This window comes from Plectropomus leopardus, chromosome 2 (genome assembly GCF_008729295.1).
Source record: "Plectropomus leopardus isolate mb chromosome 2, YSFRI_Pleo_2.0, whole genome shotgun sequence".
Lineage (NCBI taxonomy): Eukaryota > Metazoa > Chordata > Actinopteri > Perciformes > Serranidae > Plectropomus > Plectropomus leopardus.
In genome coordinates, this window is record NC_056464.1 from 14,829,781 (window position 1) to 14,853,470 (window position 23,690).

General features: G+C 38.3%; 4 protein-coding genes across 5 annotated transcripts in view; 3 read left to right on the plus strand and 1 right to left on the minus strand.

The window, feature by feature from the left end:
* Nucleotides 1-421: 421 nt before the first annotated feature.
* zbtb49 (zinc finger and BTB domain containing 49) lies at nucleotides 422-6,732 on the minus strand. 2 transcript variants are annotated; one of them, XM_042501978.1, is made up of 8 exons: nucleotides 6,658-6,732; nucleotides 6,093-6,293; nucleotides 4,344-5,470; nucleotides 4,194-4,240; nucleotides 3,905-3,978; nucleotides 3,428-3,510; nucleotides 3,054-3,215; nucleotides 422-1,909 (listed from the first exon to the last, which is right to left on the minus strand). In XM_042501978.1, exons 2-8 carry the CDS (start codon nucleotides 6,242-6,244, stop codon nucleotides 1,173-1,175), a joined length of 2,382 nt encoding a protein of 793 aa, XP_042357912.1. In that variant the 5' UTR covers nucleotides 6,245-6,293; nucleotides 6,658-6,732; the 3' UTR covers nucleotides 422-1,172. The 2 variants fall into 2 exon arrangements, with proteins under 2 accessions (XP_042357912.1, XP_042357921.1); XM_042501987.1 differs by lacking the exon at nucleotides 6,093-6,293 and having other exon boundaries at nucleotides 6,658-6,731.
* A 1,125-nt stretch (nucleotides 6,733-7,857) lies between these two features.
* Nucleotides 7,858-12,986, plus strand: lyar (Ly1 antibody reactive homolog (mouse)). Its single transcript, XM_042502011.1, has 8 exons — nucleotides 7,858-8,299; nucleotides 8,385-8,499; nucleotides 9,450-9,557; nucleotides 9,677-9,757; nucleotides 9,996-10,308; nucleotides 10,707-10,769; nucleotides 11,654-11,739; nucleotides 12,704-12,986. The coding sequence occupies exons 1-8, from the start codon at nucleotides 8,178-8,180 to the stop codon at nucleotides 12,839-12,841; spliced, it is 1,026 nt and encodes a 341-aa protein (XP_042357945.1). The 5' UTR covers nucleotides 7,858-8,177; the 3' UTR covers nucleotides 12,842-12,986.
* A 3,382-nt stretch (nucleotides 12,987-16,368) lies between these two features.
* On the plus strand, nucleotides 16,369-23,684 carry tmem128 (transmembrane protein 128). The gene is made up of 4 exons (XM_042502026.1): nucleotides 16,369-16,523; nucleotides 17,707-17,839; nucleotides 18,072-18,233; nucleotides 20,865-23,684. The coding sequence occupies exons 1-4, from the start codon at nucleotides 16,424-16,426 to the stop codon at nucleotides 20,962-20,964; spliced, it is 495 nt and encodes a 164-aa protein (XP_042357960.1). The 5' UTR covers nucleotides 16,369-16,423; the 3' UTR covers nucleotides 20,965-23,684.
* The window catches only part of rhobtb3 (Rho related BTB domain containing 3), a 21,236-nt gene continuing 19,379 nt past the window's right edge, over nucleotides 21,834-23,690 (plus strand). The window contains exon 1 of the mRNA XM_042500814.1: nucleotides 21,834-21,900. Coding sequence (XP_042356748.1) covers nucleotides 21,834-21,900 — 67 coding nt within the window. The remainder of the gene's footprint in view (nucleotides 21,901-23,690) is intronic.

The following is a 23,690-nucleotide window of genomic DNA, read 5'->3' on the forward strand; positions in this document are numbered from 1 at the left end:
AAATGTATGTAAAAAGTTAGTTACTACTGTTGAGTTATTAAATTTCACTACACAAAATTAATTACATTAAGTTTTTTTTTGACATCTTAGTATAATGTATATAAGTATAATATATTGCAGAAAACTTTACTTTGAGAGGCCAAAACAGTGAACATCGAAAACTGAGTTGAAAATATCTTGGGCAGGTAAACCAGTGTTCCCACGGATTCTGTAAAAGTCTTAAAAGGCGTTGAATTCATTAATGTAAAGATAAAGCCTTTATTTGTATTAAGATATCGTAACTTGTAGTCAAATATCTTCACTCTTTCAAACGTCTTAAAAGTGCCTTAAAAGTGCAAAGACACGGGAAGGATTTTTTTTTCTGACATTGCATTGTAAAATCTTAAAACTGACGATTGATTTATTTATTTCAATAATGTTGGTTTAAATTTTATTTCGAGTGGTGAAAAACAGGATATCTAACTTGCCCTAAGCTGTAGGAACCCTGTAGACAACTCTTATGCTGCAGTGTAAGCATATCGTATAAGAAATGTATATTAAATAACAGAGACAAAAACATAACATCTTATGTACTTCTTTTGTTGTTATATTTATATAATACACCCCCATTTGACACTGATAGTTGAAATATCTCTGCATGTGTATGTTTTAAAGTGCAGTATGTACAAAGTGAAAGTGACACTTTTATTAGCTGAGATTCATTCTGGGACATTTGAACAGTTGGAACCTTAAGGAGTAAATCCACACTGAATCACAGAGGTCAAAATACTGTTACTGCACTGCTCTCTATGGGCTCTGATATCCTCTAAGATTGATACCGTTGATAACATCTAATAGAAGAAATCTGCTGTGATATCACTCACTGGGGTGTAAACCTTGGAAGTCTTAAGAGCAGCAATTGTCATGATTTTCTCAGATTTATGATTCCTTTAATTTAAGAAACTAGGAAGCACTTACTTTGATACTGAGTAATGGTGAAAACTCTAAACACATAAATACAACATTTCCACTTATAAATACTTTACATTATTACTATTTCATCTTTGCTTCACCACAGGAGCCCAGCATTTTCGTCAAGTGGTAACAATCAAAATAAAATAACATCAGTGAAAAATACACACCTTCTGCATTAGCAGATGTGTTTATCTAATATCTTTATAAGATGGAACATTTTACTGCTCCATGTCGTCATTCTGCAGAGTTTTAATTGTCAGGCCCCACAGAGTTACACTGGAGATGAACTGGCCTTCATTGGACCTGTAGGACCCACTGCTGGGCCTGCTAGAAGAAGAGAGGGAACTGCAGTGATTGTCTGTGGGTGGAAGGTAGGGCCTCCCCACCGGACCTCTGCCCATCTCCACTGACATATTCCCATCCTCCATGTACGGACCGTACACAGCCTCCTGAGACAGGTGGGGTTTGGAAAGCTTCATGTGGTCTGTGGCGGTCAGGGCTGCACTTCTCTCCTGGTGATTGGAGGAGAGGAGGTGATGGGGGACCAGTGAGCGCAGCTCTGGAAGGGTGGTGGGGGTAGAAGCTGGGCTGAGGTGCATGCTTGGAGGTGGAGTCTCAATATGGGGTGATGGTTGCGGTGGTGAGGGAGTAGGTGGTGAGGGTTTCTCTAACCCTGCATGGGACATCATGCTGGGGAAATTCTGCTCACTGGTTGTGGCAGGAGGTTTACTGTGGCTGACAGGTTTGGGGAATGAGGCGTCTGAGCTTTGTGTTGTGTCAGAGTTGTCGGTAACCGGCGCGACAGCTGGAGCCCCCTTGCAGTGCATGTTGCTGTGTATCCTCAACATGGCAGAGCGGTTGAAACTCTTTCCACAGGCGTTACAGGTGTAGGGTTTCTCACCAGTGTGTGACCTTATGTGACGCTGCAGGTCCCCTGAACCGATGAAGCTCTTCCCTACATTGGTTAAAAACACATATTGAGTGTACAACACTGTGCAGACATTTACTATTGTCTATAATGGATTTTTAAAAAATCTTTTTGAAAAAACTCCCGTTAAGCGTCACAGGGTGAGTTCACATTATGACTCAAGTTTCTCATGCCTTGAGTTTTGTTCATTTGGGCAAATTAAGAACAATACCTTCTTCTTCACTGTTGTTGCGGTCGACGGTCCAGCTGCATGGCATGTTACTGTATGTGACTCTGTGATTCTATCCCACTCTGCAATGAGTTCATATAGCAGGTACCACTGATTTCAGGGACGACAACGTCACAGAGGACTCTAGTCCTCCCCTTGGTTAACACAGTTAGCACTGTCTGCTGTTGTAAGTGCTGTTTAAGGAGTTGGCACCATTAACTGCTAGCTGCCAGCTTAGTCAACTCAATGTTGAGAACTGTGTGCAGAAAATCCCGTCCCAGACTCTGAATCATAGATATGCTCTGGATGTCACATACAGTTTCTTTGAAAGTTCTAACTTATTATGCTCTAGACCCCAAGCATAAAGAACTAAGGATACATAGCAGTCAAAACTTGCTCATATGGTGACATACCAAAAAAGGTTAATCACGGCACAGACTGTGTGTATTTAAAGATATAGGATATGGATTATTTTGGACTGGGTTAGATTTCTTTTATCAAAATATATCTTTTTGGTAATTTATCACGCTGAACAGTGCAGGGCTCCAACTACTATTGCAACTATATTAACTGATTTGCGGATTATTTTCTCAACCCACCATTTGTTCCAAAAATAGTAAAAAATGTGAAAATGCTAATTATAATTTAGTAAAGTCCATGGTAATGTCATCAAAATTCTCGTTTTGTACCAAAAAAAAGTCCAAAACCTGAAGATATGCAGCTTATCATTACATGAGATAAAGAAGAGAGGCAAATCCTTGAAACTGAGAAGCTGGAATCATCAAATGCTGCTCTTTTGGGTTTTTTTTTCCATAATCAGCCACTTATTTATTGTCAAAATAGCTGATGTAATTTTGTGTTGCCTGATTGTTTCAGCCCCATAATATATAGTGTTAATACAAATATGTCTACAGTGGAATCAATGTCAACATGACTTCCAACACCTAAGAGCATGCTCCTTACCACAGGTGGCACAGCTGTGGGGTTTTTCCCCAGTGTGGCGGGCCTTGTGCTTCACAAGCTTCCTGTGTGTGTTAAAGGATTTCCCACACTGGTCACATGTGAATGTCTTGTCTGTGGCGTGAGTCCTCTTGTGCTCCTTGAGGTTACTCAGGTTGTTAAATCCTACGCAACGAGACAAGTACAGTGAAGGAAACAACAGTCTTATAAAAGTGTGCTACAATTTTCCAGTTGACTCTGTGAACCAAGACACTCGCACTACAATTAATTATTTGTAAAGGTTCAACTTGAGATTGAGACCATTAGGTACGAACTACACTTAGATGTATTAAGGAATTAATTAAGAAAATTTCTTCCATTTGAAGGCCGTCATTTACCTCGACCACAAATATCACACAAATGTGGCTTCTCTCCTGTGTGGACCATTTTGTGACGGTGGACATCCCCTGATGCAGTAAAGCTGGAAAACACGGAAAAATATTCAGTCAATAGACAACTGTAGAGACTATTACGGTTGTGTAATATATGAAAAATATCGGGGAGCCTAAACTTTGATATAGTCTATTCTAATTCAGTAACTCAGCATTACCACAAATTCTTTATTATTGCCTAAAGGAGGGAGTATTATAAAAACAAAATGATTAAATCATGGCATGTTGCAAAGCTTTTGGAATCTACTGTATTGATGATTGGATGATTGGTGACTCTCTTTGGGACTGAGATTAGAAAAGGCAGCCATACAATCATACAATAAACAGCAACAAAGTGCCAAAAATTACCTTTACAGGGGACAGGAGAATGACAAAAATATAAATATAAATAAGGAAAATGGACAAATGGGGGGGTTTTCTTACCTTTTACCACATAACTCGCAAATGTATGGTTTCTCTCCAGAATGTCGCCGCAAATGTGTCTGTAAATTTCCAGCCTATAAATCAAAATCAGTTAGATATCTTAAAGGAACAGTGTATAAGATTCATCTAATGGGGAGGATTGCAGACTGCAACCAGCTGAAACTTCTCCCGACTTATATTTTATTTCATTTCTGCCAATTAATTCCCCTGAATACTACACACTGGACACTTGATATGATTTTCACATCTAAGAAAAACTGGCAAATCAGTATAATACACCGGACGATACCTGTGAGAAGTTTCTCCCACAAACATTGCACTGAAAGGGCTTTTCACCTGTAACAAAAAAATGTAGGTTAGCTTCCGAAAATGTAAATACAAATAAGACAAACTTATCCTATATAATGTGTGATTATGAGGCAGTTATAAACAATAATACCAGTGTGTGAGCGCTTGTGCATCTCCAGGTTGCTGGGGTGTTTGAAGATCTTCCCGCACACCTCACAACAATACTGCTTGTTTCCTATCTGCTGCGGTGGCTCTGGCACAGTTGGCAGATTTTGCTCTTCTTGGTTCACAGGCGGAGGACTGGGAAGTTGAACATCTGTAGCTGTCTCTGTAACCTGCTCGCTGTCTGCGTTTAGAACCTCAGCAGGAGGTTCTGACGCTTCACTCTGGACAACAGACTCTTCTTGATGACTCTCTTTGGGACAGCTGAGGACAGGTTCAGTGACTGATTCGGCAAACATCTCCTCCAGAGCCTTCTGAGACCGGAGGTAGTTGTACTTCTTCAGGTACACAGCCTTCTTGGGACGAACTGGCTTGTTGAGCATGGAGTCTGCCGAGTTAGAGTTGGGGGTGTTTAAATTATCTGAGGGTGTTAAAGAAGAGACGGGATTCTTCTCAACTGCCACAGATGTGCTGGGAGGATTGGGCTGAACTGTGTTTCCTAAACAAACAGGAGTGTGGCTGCCTCCCTGGCTGACCCCGAGATGACACTGCTGCTCTCCCACCAGAACCAAAGGACCTGGGCCTTGATTTAAAGCTGCACTATTTGTCTGCAGTGCACTTTGTTTGAAGTACTGCTTACTGTAGAAGTTACGGAGCTTGTAGCCGTGCACAAGCTGTTTTTCTACAGGTGCCTGAGTGTTGCTAATTGTGTCACAGTTTGAGCTGCTATTAGGCACAGAAACAGGCATCCTTTTGGCTTGGTCCATCTCACCACTGAAGCTAGGCCTCTGGGTTTCAGGAGGACAGTGGAGGTCAACATCCTGAGAAAGACTGCTCCCCAAGAGGCAGTCGTGCTCAGAGCCCAGCATGCCCGGAAGAGAAAATGACGGGATTTCCACCGGTGGAGGACAAGGCCTGAGGAAAGCGTTACACATGCTCTGAACATTTGGAACCTGCAAACTGTGAGCGATGTCCAGGAGTGCTTGGACATTATCTTGGTTTATGTCAAGATGCGAGGTGTACATGTAGTCCAATATTTGGCCGATGCCGCCGACATCCTGGATGACCAAGTTGAACACCTCATTCTTCTGACTGGGGGAATTTTGGAATAAAGACCTGGAAAGATGAAAAGAGCACCTTTAACATGTTACTCTAAAACAGCAGCGTATGATCACTTAGCTGAGTGATGAGGATGGAAATATATCACTGATTCACTGACGTGTCAATGAAAGAAAGGGATCATTCGGGTTTTTTGAAGTGGGGTTGTAGGGGGTTCTTAAACATAGTCAGTGTATTACCTACAGTATGTGTCTTTATGTATCTTTAGATAACAATAATGATAACAATAATAATAATAATTATTATTCTAACTTTATTTGTGTAGCACTTATCTAAACAAAGTTACAAATTGCATAAAATTAAATACAAAAGTTACATATCACGAATGCACAAATCAGTCATTAAACATTTCAAGTCATTTGAAGTATTTTAAAACCGTCAATGTGCTATAAAGTCTAGTCTCCTCTTGCAGAGACTTCCAGAGTGTAGGGGGCCCTGCCGCCCAAACCCCAGTCCCCTTTAATTACCAGCCTTGACCTTGGGCCGACTAGGATCTCAGGTCACGATCAGGAGCATAGGGAGTCAGAGGCTCAGTTATATAACACTGTCTATGGATAAGAACCCCATACAACCCAAAAATCTGAACCATCCCTTTAAACATCTAAAGACATAAAGGCACCTGAAATAGGAGCTGAAAGCTGCCAGGACATTTTTGTGGGCTTTGAAGCAGACACCTTTGACCACCAGCATGCAGTCACAGAGCAGACCCTGAATCCTCTGCTCCTGCAGCTGCTGCAGGAGGTAGGAGCTGTGGCTGGACAAGGTGTCCATGGTCCCTCAGCTGATGAGCCTGTCTGCTCCTACTTCTCCATCAAAACAGCTGGCCAGGGGGACACATGTCAAACACAACAAATATGTTACTTATGGGATATTAATTATTCCTCTTGTAAACTAGTCCTTGGAATGCAACCAGATTAAAAGTGATGCTAACAGAACAGAAAACTCTTGTTAAATTCACACATACAATTCAACAACCGCGCAGAATCCGGTGTGTCTGTGCCACGAGACCACCCATGCAAAAATTGGGACGAAAACGGCTAACAAGCTAACGCCAAAGCTATGCTAACCGATGATAACAGTGAGTGGTGTTCACCGATGCGGCACCAAATCTCTCAAGTATTATTTTCATCCGAGAAAGAAACGCCTAAATATTGCTGATTCAGTAAAGATAAGTCCAAACTTACAGCTGAGGAGGCCACCTTTTATTTGGATGATGGGTCACTTTTCCAGAGTTAAAATAACGTCACCGCACTTCCGGGTACAACCTGTATCTCGCACCGCCGAAACACAAGGCAGATAAAGCACAGATGTATATTAACGTGTGTGTGTGTGTGTAAATATACATAAAAATAGACAATACTTCAATGAGAAATTCCTTTATAGAACACCAAGTCAATATAAAGAATCAGATTTATTAATGACAATCATAAATTCAAAATTGTCCAATACTGAATAGTATATAATTAATTTGCTCATTATTTTAGCCAAATTTTGCATTCATAATTTTTTTTTTTTTTTTTTAAGAAATTGCCTTATATAACTCTAAACAAATCAGATGTAGGTGCATATCTCAAAACAATATAAAACTTGAAAATATGTAACAAAACTAACCAAAAATATTTTTTATACAAATTGTACAACTTTATTGTAAATATATATATGTATTTATTATACACAGACAGCATAACTGACACTCCAACACATAGACAGACATTATTTTAATGACCACACTCCTGCTTATAGCAATATATACATATTAACTAAAACATAAATTTTCTGTCATGAAATAGTGAACATACACTCACACACACATAACTACACAAAATTAATTTTAGTGTGATGTATTTATGCTAGATTTGATGAGATCATGAAACATGTTAATGTAACTATATTTATTATGTGCCTAACTTGATGCATGTTTTTAAGATGTTATGTTTTGTGATTTTTTTTTTGTTTTATTCTCAGATAGAAAAGCCCAACCAGGGACAGGGGTAGCAAATTAAATTGGCTAGAAGCCTTATATGCAACACATCAGTAAATGGTTTTTGAACTTGCTACTATGTTCACTGCATTGTCTCTGTCAAATTAACTAATAAATACATTAAATAAATACATTACATGACTAATTAGGTAAACCCCTATGTGCGCTTATACTTTTATTTTATTTTAGTCTGTCTGATTTGTACCTACTTGTCTCATTATTTTCATTTGTAATTTTTTTTATTGACCACTGAATGTGCTGTTTTCAAAATCGTTCATAAAATTTTTTTAAAAAATGAAATAGTAAATCGTATAAAAAAAAATCCCTTTCCACCATGGTCGGAACTTCTCTCGGGGTGCGTACTTACGCGGAAGACTATCAATGTAACTGCCGTGTGTTAGTGTGGTCATGTGTGTTTTGAAAAGTTTACAGTACCGGGACGGAGCAGGCGGTCTGTAACATCCAGATGCTCTTCAGGGAACATTTATGCGCTTTAACAAGCCCTCTGTTATTTGACTAACGCGTTTATTTAAACGGTTGCTAGCTTTAGATAACGTCAGCTAGCCTTCTTTGGCTAACATTAGCGTCATTGTATCGATTTTACGTATAACTGTCACGTAGGGAACAGTAGTAACGTTAGTAGTAGTAACGCTATTTGTGTTATTAGTATCGGTTGAATCAAAATTATAATTACGACTAAGTGAAAGCAGAAGTGTCGTTAAAATGGTGTTTTTCACCTGCAACGGCTGCGGTGAATCCCTGAAAAAGGCTCAGGTTGATAAACACGTGAACATGTGTCGGGGCTGCCAGGTCTTGTCCTGCATCGATTGTGGAAAAGACTTCTGGTATTTACAGCGTGTCCTCCAATTTTCTCTTTACTTTAGCCAAGGTTTGCTAGATATATAACCAGTGCGCATGTGTGTTGAACAGGGGTGATGATTACAAGAACCACAACAAATGCATCAGTGAAGATCAGAAGTATGGAGGTAAAGGCTACGAGGCGAAGGCAAACAAAGGAGATGTGAAACAGCAGCAGTGGATCCAGGTAATATTAGGGGATGAAAATTACACGTTTCATCAAGACCCATATTATATTTATTGTTTGGACAGCATCTTAATATTTGCTGATAACAAAAATAGATGCTGTATGATTTTGATTGGATTCAGTTCAGGGGACTGCGATAGATGTGAGACAATATCAGGAAATATCTTCATTGTCTTTTTCTTGGCTGCTTACTAAGGATAATAGGCCGATATACATCAACTCATTTGGCCGATAAACAATACTGATACAGATATATGATTACCCGCCCCACACCAAATGCAATGATCATCAAGTAGTCTTTATTGGAATTAACTTCACTTATACACTTACAAACTCTACCTGTGGTGGCGTTCATGCTTCTCAGTGTATGTCATATTCATCCATCGTGCAAAATAAGAAAATACTTCCACATAGGGTTGATCTTTTTTTCAAGTTCTGTCAATAAAAAGATATATTTACCGGTTGTGATATTGGCAAAAATCAGCATGTTGGTCGATTCTAATATTTCATTTTAATGGGGTTCAACGCGACTCAGAATTATGTCAGTCCAATCAGTTTATACAGTTCATTACGAATATTCGACAATTCAAAAGTACAATGCATAGTGCACTGACCAACAGAAAAAAAACAAACAAAAGAAGCAATCTCAGTTGATTGCGTGGTCTCTAGTGGACTTTAACGGGGCACCCTACATTTTAAAGCCAATATCCAGATATTATATATAAAATATATTATTATATTTTGGAAAGAGGTGTGCTTTGATAAAAAGTGACAAACACATGCCATGGGAAGTTCAAAATAAATGTCAATCTTAAATATGACAATTAGATTGTTGATCATTTATCGACATAGTGATCAAGACTGATGCATTGTTACACCCGCGTTGAAGTCCTGTATGTGTCTAAAGATAGAAGTTGTCTGTGTCTTACCTGATGATTCCTCTCCTGAAGAGAGTCCATGAAGCCATGAACAAACCTGGCGTCAGTGCGAAACTAAAAGATGTGCTTCGACAAGTCAGCTCGTATGATAACGTCCCCAGAAAGAAGGCCAAGTTTCAGGTATAACTTAAATATGTTCTTAAAATTAAATGGTTTGTTTTTTTTATATCACACAGTGAGATGAACAATTGTCTTGCATATAGGAACTAATCAATATCAATGTTTGATCTTTTCCTCAGAATTGGATGAGAAACAGTCTTAAAATTGCCAACACCAGTCTTCATGATGAAGTGTGGGAAGTCCTCGCTGCAGCTGACAATGTAAGTTACTCTGCTTAATGGTTACTTTTATCATTTGACTGTTTCCCTGTGCATATGAGTCACTATCTGTCAGCAAACAGCAAGGTGAAAAACTAGATTTAGTTTGTCCAAATCTAAAGTGATGACATTCAATAGATGCCTCTAGTGGTACTGAAGTATATAAACTCTATCAAGGAAATAGTAAATAAGTTTCCCATGTCTTCAATCTCCCAACTGACTATCATTATCCACCCAACAGCCTCCTGAGGCTCCCCAGCAAACTAAAGAAGCTAAACAGACAGTGGCTGAAGTCAAAGTGGATACTAATGGAAATGAAAAGCCCAACGGACAGCCAGATGTCGAAAAGAAGAAACTGAACAAACGAGAGCGAAAAGAGGCCCGTCAGCAGAAGAATGGGAAGGCTGCAAAAGGGCCTGAAAAGATTGCTGCTGAGGAGCCAGAAGAAGGCAAAAAGAAGAAAAAGGACCGAAAGAGAAAACGCTGTGAGGAAGATGGAGATGAAGAGCAGAACGGTGCTGAAACTGAGACATCGAACAAAAAAACAAAGACCAGTAAGGCATTTTTTAAAGAGACGCTGCTGTCCTTACAGTATTGTTTGATCAGTTTTTATTTCCATATATTGTTATTTTTAGTATTGCAACTTTCAATGAACACTGATATGACCACTTGGAATGACCAAATGTTTGAATCACCAACTTTGCAAAGTTTCTTTATTTACGAAAACAAAATTAACTTCAATTAATTATCTAGAAAATGTGAGAACATTTTGTGATCCCGTACATTCTGAATGTACATTTTATTGTAGTGAGATGTCCTTGTGTCAATATATCTATATCTCAGGCTAATATTTGTTTTTCAACAACCATCTTTTTTTTCCAATAATTTGATTACTTTAATTATGTTGGTATTTAGCTTAAACTTTTTAAAAATCTTTTTTTTTTTTCCTCAGCTGACCAAACAGCAGAGGCTGCTAACACATCAGAGGAGACTGAGGATCAAGAAGTTCCCAAAGGTAATATAATCGTTCCAGACATGACTTTGATCTTTTAAAATATTGGTTCCCAACTGGTTTATCCACAGGGCTTTCTCCTTTGTCCACACCTAAGAGAAATAAACCCAACATTTTGATTTTATTTAACAAAATATAAACAACATGTGGGCTTTGAACACAATGAAATAAAACATACTGCAAGAATTAAGTGCAATTACTTAAAACTTAAAATAAAAAAAATAGCACAGCAACCAAAATGGTGCATATTATTTTTTCAAGACCAGTGTCAAAAACTCAAATCAGAATCCGGTTTTATTGCTAATACATTTACATATACAAGGAATCTGACTTGATGTTTTGGTGCAAAACAATTAACATAAAGGAAGAATAAAAAATATTCATTTTAAATAGTATAAAACATACAATAAAAATATAGAAGCAATTTAAAATTATAAAATGAAAAAAACTGAATATAAAGCATACAAAACGTGTGTACAAAAGGCACAACATTTTAATGGGTCAAATGATATCAAGAACAGGGCAATAAAATAGTTCCTGTATTTAAAAAAACAAAAAACCCTCACTTTACAGTAACAAAGTGCACTTTAAAATAAAAGCTCTGTGCTGTAAATTCACTGTACTTCAAACTAAATGATGGTTGTTTTTTTTTTTACAAACTTGACATGTTTGCGAGTCACTTGTGGTCCATTCAGAATGGACCGGTGACCCACTTTAGGACCGCAACCCACCAGTTGGGAATCACTGCTTTAGAAAATAATAGTGGTGTTAAAAAGTAAAGCCACCAGGGGCCAGTGTTGCTTCTTTTATTGACAGTAAGGAAACGACCCCCCAGTGAATATTCCCCTCCTACTGGCAGCTAATGTATGCTTCTGATTAACCGACAGGCAAATTCAACTGGAAGGGAAATATCAAGGCAGTACTGAGAGAGTCAGATGACCAGGAACTGTCAGTGAAGAAACTCAGGAAGAAGGTGAGAGATGTGGCGTTTTAATTTCTCTGTGGACATGAGACTGTGATTTAATATTTGTACACAATCAACTCAACCCACCATGTTGTTCTTTGGTTTAAAGGGTAACTTTACCATTTTCAGCCCTATTTTATCATGTTTTTATACATAATGAAAACAAATTGAAATTGGTCCAGTATTGAGCAGTCGGCAGCCGCTAAACAGGCTGCAGTGTAACCACTTGGGGCATTTGTGCACTGTCGGTAATCCAGTTGAAGTTCTTGTTTTTGCCATTGACAGGCTCAGATTATTATTATAAGTGTCCGACAACATTATGGAAAAGGAATCCAGAGATGGACCTTATTGTTAAAATATGAGATCTTTTTTGTTCTACCAGAAACAGCCCTGAAATCGCTATCGCCAAAATTTACCAGACTCCATCTGAATAAACCATAATTTCATCATCGTAAAACACACTTTATTTCAAGTCGACAGAAATTGATTAAAACTCAGAAAAGCCATTGTGGTTCATCTTATCACATCTCCATCAACTACCAGCTCACTCGTTGGATGTGAAAGTATACTGAGTCTATACACCCTAAAATGACCGTTTATTATATGAACTCTGGTGAGTTTGGCGGTGGCCATTTCCAGACTGTTTCTGATTTAACAAAAAGGAATTTACTATTTAACAAAAACATCTATTTCTGTAGGGTTCCTCTCCATAATGTTGTCAGACACGTACAATCTGAGCCTGTCAGTGGCAAAACCAAGCACTCACAGTGGACATAAATGACAGTGCACAAAACCCCGAGTTGCTACACCAAAGCCTGTTTCGCTGCAGCGGTTTCTTTAATACTGGGCCAAATTTAAAAATTGTTGTTCCCATTTGTCTTTTAGACACAAAACATGGGAAAATGGTATCCAGGTTGAAAAATACCAAAGTTACCCTATATTTTTGATGTTAAGAACTTATATCTCTTTGCAGGTTTTGGCAGCGTACTACTGTTTCCATGGTGATGGAAGTTTTAAAACGCAGGAGGAGGTGTTAGCCCTTTTCAACAAGAAGATCAACAACAATCCTAAATTTAGAGTCTTGAAGGACAGAGTTAGACTTGTAAAGTAGATCTGTTTATCTCACCCGTCTGGCATGAAATGTATGTTGTTCATAGACTTTTAAAATTTAAAAACCATTTGTTGTCTGCCATCCTCTCTTGGTTGTTTTTGTACAGATGACCTAATCTCAAAGATTAAATACTTTTATTACTGAATTACGTGTCCTGTTCCCATTCTGTAGTGCCTCAATGACCTCGTCAGCATGAGGAAGACTTTTTACAGATTACCTTAGAGCGTGTCAGTGTTGTTTAATGTATGAAATGACAATTGTGAGAGACGGCTGCTCTGTTCCACATTCCAAGCCTGCGGTAAGGCTGGGAAATGGCACCTTATCTGTGGGATTGGATGTTGGAGTGGGGGAAGGGAAACGGGAGAGGTGCACCTGAGGTGAATTTGACTCTCACACGGGACGAAGCTAATGCACATTCCTCGGCACCCCGAACGGGGTTCACTTGGCCAGGGACACAGAAGCTCCATAGAAGCAAGACGCTTGGTGTCAGCCTCAGGTGAAGTTTTAATGCTGTCTGATTTTTCCACCGCTAGAATGAGCAGCCCCTTTACCCTGTACACACACACTCACAGGAGGAGCTACAGGAGGAAATCTGCCCAGCTTTATGAAGCTCTGCTAATCCCAGCAGGTTTAACACTGATGCTCATTCATCACACTGCTTACCTGTAATTGTATATTGCATACTTTGGGTTAGTCAAGCTGTTACTCAAGTTTGCTTGTATTAAAATAGTGTTTTCTAGTTCACAGTGTGACTCGATATTGGCTAATTCTTTTGTTTTAATTCAGACCCCACACCACACTCTGGAAAAATAAAACTAAATCTGTCTTTACTGTTGCAAAACAAATATGAGGTCAACATTTTGATTCTAGTAATTGTGTGGCTATTTGGTCTCTATGGGGCAGTTTAATCCCTGAAGTGTGGTCTTAAAACAGTCAGAGAAATCTGAACAATGTCATTTTCTTTTTTTGTTTTACCCTGGGCACTGAAGCATTTTTTTCTGAAAGAACAAACTTTCACATGAGAAGTTTAACTTGTAAGTAATAAAACACATTTTTGCTCATTTCAATAGATGTAGGTTTTACCAGAGGTGTGGACTCAATCAAGTCAACTTTGATGACTGTTGACAAAATCAAAAAAGATTTGCAAGTTGACTCGGACTTTAACACCAATGACTTCTGACTTCACTTGAACTTGAGCCTTTCGACTTGATACCTTACACCAAGCCCAAAGACAAAAAGATACATATGACCTTAAAAAGTGTGCCACTTACCTTAATTTTCTGAATCAACTTATGTTAATTTTTGTATTTCACTAAGACATGAAACAAAACATGTAATAACAATATTGCTTTAAAGCAAGACTAGTGTCACAGAAAAGGTATAACAAATTTAGAGAGAAAGTTATAGATATTTTTCTAATATGAGATGAAATTCAACATGACAGGACAAACATACAGTATTTATTCTGCTGTGGTACTGGTTTATGGTGATATACGCCATGAAAGTGTAATGTCAGCTTTTATGATTCAGTTCAGTCACACTAGTTTTAGAAAAGCTTGCTTTTGCTTTGACAAATGAATACAAAATTTGAAAAACCTTCTTGAGTTTTGTTAATAAAATATGTTTTACTCTGTTGTAAAAATTGCATTTAGTGAAGAGCACATTATGATGTGTTTAAAACTTTAAAACTCAAAGTTTACAACTTGGGACTCGACATGGGACATGTCAGTCTTGATTTGACACTTGAGTGCAACAAATAGAGACTTGTGACTTCCAAAACAATGATCAGGTCCCACCACTGGGTTTTACTGTCCAATATAAGAACCAAGACTTCTGACATCCCAGAGCATGAGTAAACACTCTTACCTGGTGCATCTGCTCAGAAGCGAATGCTAATGAATGCAAAGTAGACCTGTTAACTTTACCTGTTTGTGAGCAAAAGTCACATCTTCCCTAAAGTGACTACACACTGGGCACGTCCTACTGTATTAATATAAACAGGACAGGTTAAGTTTTGGGAGTTTACTGTTATGCTGTCCAACAGTACTACAAATTACAGGCACCAAAATATAAATTACTCTTTTGAACATTAAACCGTCGTGATTCAAGATGTATCGCTGAACTGTTGTATTTAACAGAATTAGTGTAAGATGTACCTATGAAGTGGCTTTCAAACTTAGATTGTGACCAGAATAAGTGGCAGCAGCAAGTATTATTCACTTTTCTTTTCTCCACGTGCTCTCACTGTGCCAGCTTGAAATTGAGAGCGAACTAGGACAAAGGTATCTGCAGTGTCAGACTCCTGCCTGCGCTATGTAAAAGTATACATTCAAGATAAATGTTGAAATACAGCCAGCTACTATGCATTCTGCAGAGTTTATGAGGGACGGGAGGGATGTGCCCTGTCAGACATTTCTGGGCAAAGATCCTCAGTTACCCTTTTGGGGGTATATTTTATTTCCAGCCCTGTAATCCAGTTTATTTGATGCTTTGTGTACCGGGATGGTCTTAGTGCAGGATGTAAACAAAACACACTATCTATTTCAAGTGATTGCATTAATCATGTTTTTAGAAGGCTACAGACAATAAACCAAATGAACAATATTTCTTCTTTGGTAAAAGTTTGATGTAGCAGTAGTACAGAGCTTATACTATAAATGTAATCATTTAAGCGTACAGTTTATAACTTCTGTATTTTTGGTCCCATTTGCTATTGAATAACCTGCTACTCAAACATATTTTCTATACACCTTTCAGACAGTGTCAGTTCAGTTGAGTTTATTTATTTGTACCAGTAACTTAAAAAAAGGTTACTTTATATGCTTAGCAATAATTGCAATGTCTTCAAATGCACCCTGAGAACTACAACTTCAAGACGTCCCCATGTAGTCAGATTATCTACTTTTCTTCTTTTTCTAAATTTGTAATGATTTAAATCAAAATTTTGTTTTTTATAGTATTTACTGATTTGCTCAAGCATTGACATTTGTCAACTGTTTAAAACCTGGGTCAACATCACTTTTCTTTTGCTACAATGACTTTCACAAATATCAAATCCTTTGATATTGAGAAAGTGGATATGTTAGTTTTTTCTTGGGGAAGAGGGCAATGAGCAACTTAACAAGACATGTCCTGCAAATTGCAATAAATTGCTAGATTTTGAACATTGTTGAAATTACCATGGGAAAATAGCCAGAAAATCATTATTATATTATTATTATTGACATTTGTAACAAAATTATTATGATTTTAAGCTCTTTTTATTAATTGATTCCCTCCCTTTTGTGATTGTGTGCTTTCCCCTTTTTTTAATAAAAAAAAATTCTTGCATATTATTAGATCATTTCTTCTCCAGTTGTTCATTGCCTTCTATCAATGTTTTTGAAACTAATTAAACCACTTTGCTCAGATTTCATAGGGTAAAACACATGGATGTATTAAACACCGTTATTTCCACAACAAAAGAACTACAGCTGTCGCTTGCAGGTGCGTCATAAAAAGGCGTCTCTGTCAAACAGGAAGCGTCTTCTATTCACTAGTTAGCCTCGGGAGCTAGTGTAAGTTTAAGATAGCATCAACACAATGCTGGACGACAAGGAACTTGCAACGTTGCGGAACAGATTCAAGAGAGATGCGGAGTTTCTTATGCAATCATCGACAAATGAAGACGACGATGGAAAAAGTAAGCTTCGTGCTCATTGTTTAAGCTAACGCTGTTAGCCAATTTTATCTAGTTTTCTGACAGAGCTAACAGTCAACACTTGAAAGAAACATTTACGTTATAAACACAGTTGTAATTTTATAACTCAAAGTTCCTATTTGGAGAACTGACATCCCCTCTGGAAGTGTCAATTAAGGAGAGCTTACTAGCTAACATGAGCACGCATACTTTTAAAAGTAGCTAACTTTTATGGTTAACTCTGTTGAATGGCTAGTTTGTAGTCCTTAGCTTGATAGCTTTTAACAGTTTTATTCACTTCGTTTCACAAAGCCACAGCAGACATATAGCAGAAGGATAAATGCTATGTGTGACTGCGACATTTTTCTTCCAAGAGGGGGTTGTCTGGTGGACAATTGTCCAACTTCGAGGCCCTGACTGGCAGACATCCAGCAATTCTTGATTGTTTTGACTGTGAGCAAAAGTCAGCTCAGCAACATAATACAGGGAAACTCTACACGGTCCTCATAGTAAGGTTCATCTCTTTGCAAGTGGAAGCCAATAACTTGTAATATAAGTTTAAAAAAACAAAACAAAACAAGTGGTCATCATGGCTGACTTTATCCCAGTTTACACACCGTCAGTGGTCCTTTTGGCAAGTCCAGTTGGTATAGTGTTATCTTGTATCCAAGTTGGACCACCAGGCATAACTTTGATTAAAGATGTAGGACAACTTGTCTCGGCCATGGAGTTCATTGTGAACTCTGCACCAGCAAGCTGAGGCACTTCAGCAGCCAACAGCAGGCTCTGATACAGTTAATCAACCAGTAAATTATAGAGATTAATAGCTGTCTGAGAAGTAAGATTATCTCAGAGAAAGCTATCTGTTTCACCTCAAAAGCTCCTTAACCATGAGAGGTGGGGATTTAGCACATTCTGTTAAGGCAAGACAAACCTCATATTTGGTAGTAAATTTCAAGCTATACTGTATCCCTTTCAGTTTTTCGTTTTCTTTGGGACATGCATCATGTTTGTGTTGAATGTTACCAGGAGACCGTAGCCAAACTTTTTTTCGGCATGTGAATTATCTGGTGATAATTAGAGAGTAATTTGCTGTCAATTTGTTATTATCTGTACCAATCCATCCTGAAGTCCTCTGGAAATAATGCGTGAAGTGAAATTTGTGTTCTTTTCTGTTATCTTTCAGGTCAGGAGGAAAAAGATGCCAAACCTCTCCCTCGCATTAATAGACACTCCGTTTTCTGGATCCTGGCATCTATAGGTGTGACCTACTATGCTGATTTCTTCCGCAACATCATGGAGAACGACGATATCAAAAAGTAATTGAGTTATGAGGAAGACACAGAAATTTCCTTACAGATCTTTTTCACTTGTTCTGTGTTCCCCTCATTGTAAGGCGAGTTGTGCTATGTGCAGTAAACAGGTAGAACATTACAGAAGTATGAGATCATTATAACACAGTGACGTGTATTTAGCATCCAGTAATGAGACTTTTTTTTTTGTATGTGTCCTCATGTAAGTTTTTCTCTTTTCCCCCCTATTTTTCTCCAGTTGGTGGTTCAATGTGGGTCTGATACTCCTTGGGATCTGCCTGTCTCTGGCCATGTTTTGCATTGTGTACCTGGAGTGGTTCAAAGGCATCCGGCACTACGATCAAGAGTACCCTGCCATCCCTCCGATCACCACTGCAGCCTTTATAGCTGCATCTTGCAGGTGAGACTTTAAAAAGAATAAACACATTAATTTACAAACAGCAAACTACTTAAATGTGCTGTAATCTTTCCGGTTTCACAAAAACAGATATACTGAAGGGCACCCCCTTAGAAACCAAAGAAAGTAGAACAGCATTAGATTTAAAAACTTAATAAGTTTGTAAGAAGACCTCGCACACTGTATGTATCCTACTTAAATTTGCTTGAATTAACAGTTTCAAATTACTTTGGCACAATTCCCGGCGCACCTTGCTTTTAAAGGAAATGGGAGCTGACGCAGATTGGTTAGAACACACTCATGACTAAATATTACCCGTCTGCGTCGTGCGCCGCACGTGGTGCCCAGATTATCCGCCGTTTAACTAGCAAAATGGACTTAGGCACGCCCTAAACGCATTTGTGCCATGCGCTTTAGACCATGTGCTGTAAATCGTCCAAATAGGACCCATTGTCTGACGTAGTTTATAAACAGGGACACATATTAATGTTTTTTTTCACCGTTAAATGTCCTTCTCTGAGTATATCTTTGGTACTACTCTTTTTACAAACCAAATGTAAGGAAATCTCATTTTAAATATTTGTTAAGCCAGCAAATCTCTGCCAAATAAAACACTTTGCATCATCCTGCTTAGTTTTGCCAGAGGGAAATCTGGGAACTGGTTACATGGAAAGTTTACCACATCTACACATACCACCCACAATGCTATGACACAAAGCTGGTTCAAAATCATGAAGTATCCCTTTGTATTATCCTAAAGGGCCTAGTTCAAACTATGAAAAAATGCTTGGCACAAAAGTATGTGGGAACAAATGTTAGTGTATTTGTGGATTATGGAAAAATGCTCTATAACACAAATATCCTCTGCACATTCATGCTGGCAAGTAACATAATTTGTTTGTCATTAGGTGTGAATATCATAAATATCTTTACAGTTTATAGCTACTGTGCACTAATGATAGTTTCACTTAGTTTGCCTGATTAGACCTCTTCTGGGGGCTGTGTGGGCGTATACGGGCTGTGCTTGATTGACGTCTGTCTCACTTTCCTCTCTGATTATCAGCCACAATATTGAGCACACCTGTGTGGATATGCATGGCCTGTGACGTTTTAAACCCACTTCAGAAAATACTCCATAACCAGTATTTATTTTCTTGGTAAAAAAAGGTTGCAAAAAACTGCCAAAACGCTCATATTTCGGTAATCTAAGGCATAAAAAAGATGCTTTACAAGTTACCTTACAAGGCATGACGGTGTCCAAATTTGGAATATTTGTTGGTCTGATTTACAACCAACAAAGTGCTCTACTAATAGAAACTCAAATATCATTTACACTTGTACAAATCCATCCACCATGTCTCTGTATATCAGTGAAGATCAGGACAGACTGATGAGGTAAGAGTGACCTCTGCATTGTGGTGTAAAGTGGGACCTTTACCGTGGCATATTTCTCTGGTCGTAGAGGGTTTGAGTAGGACATTTATCCACTCTTTCAATGGATTAAGTGATCAAATGTGAATTGTAATTGCCATGTCAGTTTGTACATTAATGTTTTAAACCTGGGTTATGCTTGTTATCTGATCTCTGACATCTCAGCAAGTCTCAACAGTTACTTAAATTGGGCACTTAGCTTTCTTTGTCACGTGATTAATCATGGATCTGTTTTCATATGCATTTGTGTTGCGTATGTGGGTGATTGGAGCCACTGATTAGAAGAAAGTGGGAAGCTGTTAAATGCAAAACTAGTTCATTTGGATGCTGCTTTACACTTGTTATGAGTGGAGTAAACTTATTTTGTATGTTATCATGCCTCTGAGGGGCAAATTCTCAAATAATGTATCGCTGCAATCTGCTCCGATTTATAAAAGATCTTGCCCTAATTATATTACAGCACAAACATAAAATTTTGCAGCTAGTTGCAATTTTCCCATTTTGTGTCTGTCCATATGGCAAAGTTCAAATGTTGCCCTTGAGCCAAGAACACAGTAGGTTGGACAAAGACAGAGAGAAAAATAGAAAACTAAACTGTCAGACTGTGAGCTGCAGGTCCTCGCTGATGAGCTGCAGAGCCGTTCATCAAACCTTCAGGCAGTGTGGAAAGTCTTACATGACACCTCTTATAAATCCACTTCAGTTTCCACCAACTTTCTGAGGACGTTTCGGTGTAACTGCTCCTGGCCATTAGGGCTGAGCTTTGTGAACTGGAATGTTTTCGCATAGAAAAAGATCAATTTTAAATCAAATATATGCATATTGTAGTTTCAAATATGTGCAAATAGCACAGGAGCACTAAGACGCTATTTGCTTGGCAGCGCAGTTAGGGGTGCACTTCACCTTCTGTGGGTGCTTTGAGAATGACACGGTATCTTTCTGTCTTATTCGTGCAGGTTTAGTGACTGCAAAAGCTTCACAACTATTTTGTAAATTTGCCTCTGACTGTTTTGTTTTTTAGCAACATAAATCAAGCTTCACCTTTCCAAAAATTCACTTGCATCATACGGCCTCACACATTCTTCCTCTGCAGTGGCTGTGACAGTGTTGGACACACCCATATACAGATGTTTTACGATTGATATATAATGACACTTATTTCAATTGTGCATATTTCTAAGTGTTGCTGTACTTTTCTTGCAGCTTAAACATGGCCCTGTGGCCCGTGTGGTCCTTCTTCACTCCACTCATCCTCTTCACACAGTTCATGGGTGTGGTCATGTTCATTTCTTTGCTTGGATGAATGTGACGGGTGAAGATGTTTTGGTTTTTTTTTTTAAAGATCTGTAATTTTTATTTTCACAAAATGTCTTTTTTATTGGATGAACAACTTTGTATATGGCCTCAAATTGTGAACCTTTCTGGTGACCTTGTGTCATTACAGATGTAATTTAATGTCACATATTTATTGACATTAATGCTTTATACTAAGAATTTGGACCTAACACCATCTTGTCGACTACAATGATGAGTTTTCTTCTTTTAGTTTTCCTCCATTACTTACACATCTTTCTTAAACAGTGTTCACGTTTACTACTGCGTCGACAAACTTCCTACCTTGGTATACAGAGAACATATCCTCCTTAAACCTTAGACACTCCAACATAAAAATCCACAGACCTTGTTATAAGCAGTTTTATGTAGGAGCTGTTTTCTTTCTACAGAACTACAGCCACCACCCGTATCACAGTCCAGAGGAAAGCATACATTTACTGCTACTTCATCTAGCACCACTGAGTTAACTAATGTTACAGCTCAGCTGAGGAGGACGCCGTTAATGTTTCCATCTTGCACTGTCATGAGCATGAGCCTCTCATTGAGAAAAAGATGAATGCTCTATGATTCGGTTGCCAGACAGATTTCTGATAGAAAGAAAGCTGCTGGTGCATAGCAGACCATTTAGCATGTAAAGAGCCAGATGCTTCCTTTTAAAGGGACAGGTCACCCCCAAATTAAAAACATATGTTTTACCTTTACCTGGCTGTGGATTATCTTGAGTAACCCCATCATGTTTTCTGGAAAGAGACATTGCTGTTGAGTGTTTCTGGTGCTTTAAGCAGCACAAGCCGAGTGCCATCATTCCATTACATTGGAGAGACGGCAGCCGCCTCCATGGCTGATATCTCCAACACTGAGCAACTCACACTAAAACAGCCTAAAGTGATAAATAGCACAACAGGTGAGATGTGTATTTTTGATTTTAGAGTGAAGTGTTCTATTAAAACTCATTCAAAGTCAACATTTGTCTCTTGAAACTAACATCCATTCACGGTATACTCAGTTCTTTACATATCTTACTGCACATTCAAAATGTGGCCATTAAAGATTCAGAAAGAAAATGCTCTACATGTACTGTGAATATTTAATATATAGTAGAAATTTTAAGGTCTATAAGGTACACTGTCCAGTGACTGTAATGGTGGTGCAGTGTCCATTGAAATCCCTTTCCCCCTCACCTCCACCTGCCTCACCCACATAGATGAGCTCCTGCTGTTCCTCATCTACCTCAAAGTCAGTGTTCACTGAATATAATAAAGGGCCAAAGAAAGGATATATTATTACAATAAGTAAAAGTTAGAAATGCCATTTGTAAAATACATGTGAAAATTTACCTGTAAAACACTTACTTGGGCATATTTTGTTTCTTTTAATTTGAATGTATGGTTTGTTTTGTTACTCTGTGTATTGCTGGCCACCACCATATGGATTTTGGCTCACTGTTGCACTCGCCTTAAGCTAATCCTGTCTCTACTTCGTGGACAACAGAAAAATTGTGAGATTTTCATAGATTGTGATAAGACATGTTTCATAATTACATAATTACACATCATTATGGTGAAAGTGTCCTCCCTTCCAAACTGCCATGTTGCTCGTGCTCGTCTGCCTCCACCATTCTCTACCCTCTCAGCATGCTGAGTTGGCCAAAAATCAGCCAACAAGGGCTGACTAATGCCAGCAGCACAGGACACACCACAGAAACTGTAGGGCAAGACACTCAGCGATGACCTGACATTAACCAACAGCCAGCCATGGGCAAGGTGTGTCAGTGTCCTAACATCAGTCCAAAACCTTCCATAGGTGTTCATCTGGGTTTAGATCTGGTGACGTTATTTTCATATTTCACCAAATTATTTAGCACTAGTGCATGGAACCATCTGCAGTTAATCTGTTTCCAGTCTTTTATTCAGGTTTTTCCTTTATTTTGTTCCCCGTCCGTAGATCCTTCTGTTAATATAACACAACTGTTGTCAGTCAGTTTTAATGCTTTTGCCTTCGGCAGGTCAACAGATAGGATCACTGTGGTGTCGCTGAGCTGGCAGTTTAACTATCTCACTTTATGATTTGTCACTGTTGAGTTTTGCGTAAGAAACCACGACGACTAGGTGCTCAGTGGTGATCATAAGTCAACTGTTAGCAGAGGTAACGCCCCCTAAACACTATATACGAGCAGGTTTTGTGACGTGTGCAGAGACTCTGGCATATGCCCAGGACTGGAGAGATGGCACCAAAAAAGGTTGTAAGAAGAAGTTCTTTAGTAGTGAAATTGACATAGGCTCACTCATAAAAAAACTTAAAGTAAATGTGATTTCAGGGAAATGTATTTAAGTATTAAAAGTAAAAGCATGCATGCAAAAAGGTTTAAATAAACTTAATAATTCAAAATGATTAAAATAATTAAAAGAAAATGTAGCAATGTCCTCATACATTATATATGAGAAGCTGGAGCCATGAATTGTCTTTTGCATGAAAAAATGACTTTCAGGATGAAAAAAAATAGTTGCCAATTATTTTTAATTGACTTATTGTTTTAGCTGCACTTGTGTACTTTCATATGGTTTGTGCACAAAAAATGTAATTTGTAAAGTACTTATATAATAATAGTTGTGGATCTGAACTTCAGCAAAGTAGTTGAGTAAATGTACCTAGTTACATTCCAGCACTGGTCAGCAGAGGGATGCGCAGTAACTG

Bases quoted from the DNA above. Each gene is read 5' to 3' on its own strand.
- zbtb49 (XM_042501978.1), bottom strand. From the start codon at position 6,244: ATGGACACCTTGTCCAGCCACAGCTCCTACCTCCTGCAGCAGCTGCAG. The intron at 4,241-4,343 runs GTATTATTGTTT...TTTTTGTTACAG, and splicing joins GCACAAGCGCTCACACACTG to GTGAAAAGCCCTTTCAGTGC. The intron at 1,910-3,053 runs GTAAGGAGCATG...TAACCAATGTAG, and splicing joins CCACAGCTGTGCCACCTGTG to GGAAGAGCTTCATCGGTTCA.
- lyar (XM_042502011.1), top strand. From the start codon at position 8,178: ATGGTGTTTTTCACCTGCAACGGCTGCGGTGAATCCCTGAAAAAGGCT. The intron at 9,758-9,995 runs GTAAGTTACTCT...TCCACCCAACAG, and splicing joins TCCTCGCTGCAGCTGACAAT to CCTCCTGAGGCTCCCCAGCA. The intron at 10,309-10,706 runs GTAAGGCATTTT...TTTTTTCCTCAG, and splicing joins GAACAAAAAAACAAAGACCA to CTGACCAAACAGCAGAGGCT.
- tmem128 (XM_042502026.1), top strand. From the start codon at position 16,424: ATGCTGGACGACAAGGAACTTGCAACGTTGCGGAACAGATTCAAGAGA. The intron at 16,524-17,706 runs GTAAGCTTCGTG...GTTATCTTTCAG, and splicing joins TGAAGACGACGATGGAAAAA to GTCAGGAGGAAAAAGATGCC. The intron at 17,840-18,071 runs GTAATTGAGTTA...ATTTTTCTCCAG, and splicing joins GAGAACGACGATATCAAAAA to TTGGTGGTTCAATGTGGGTC.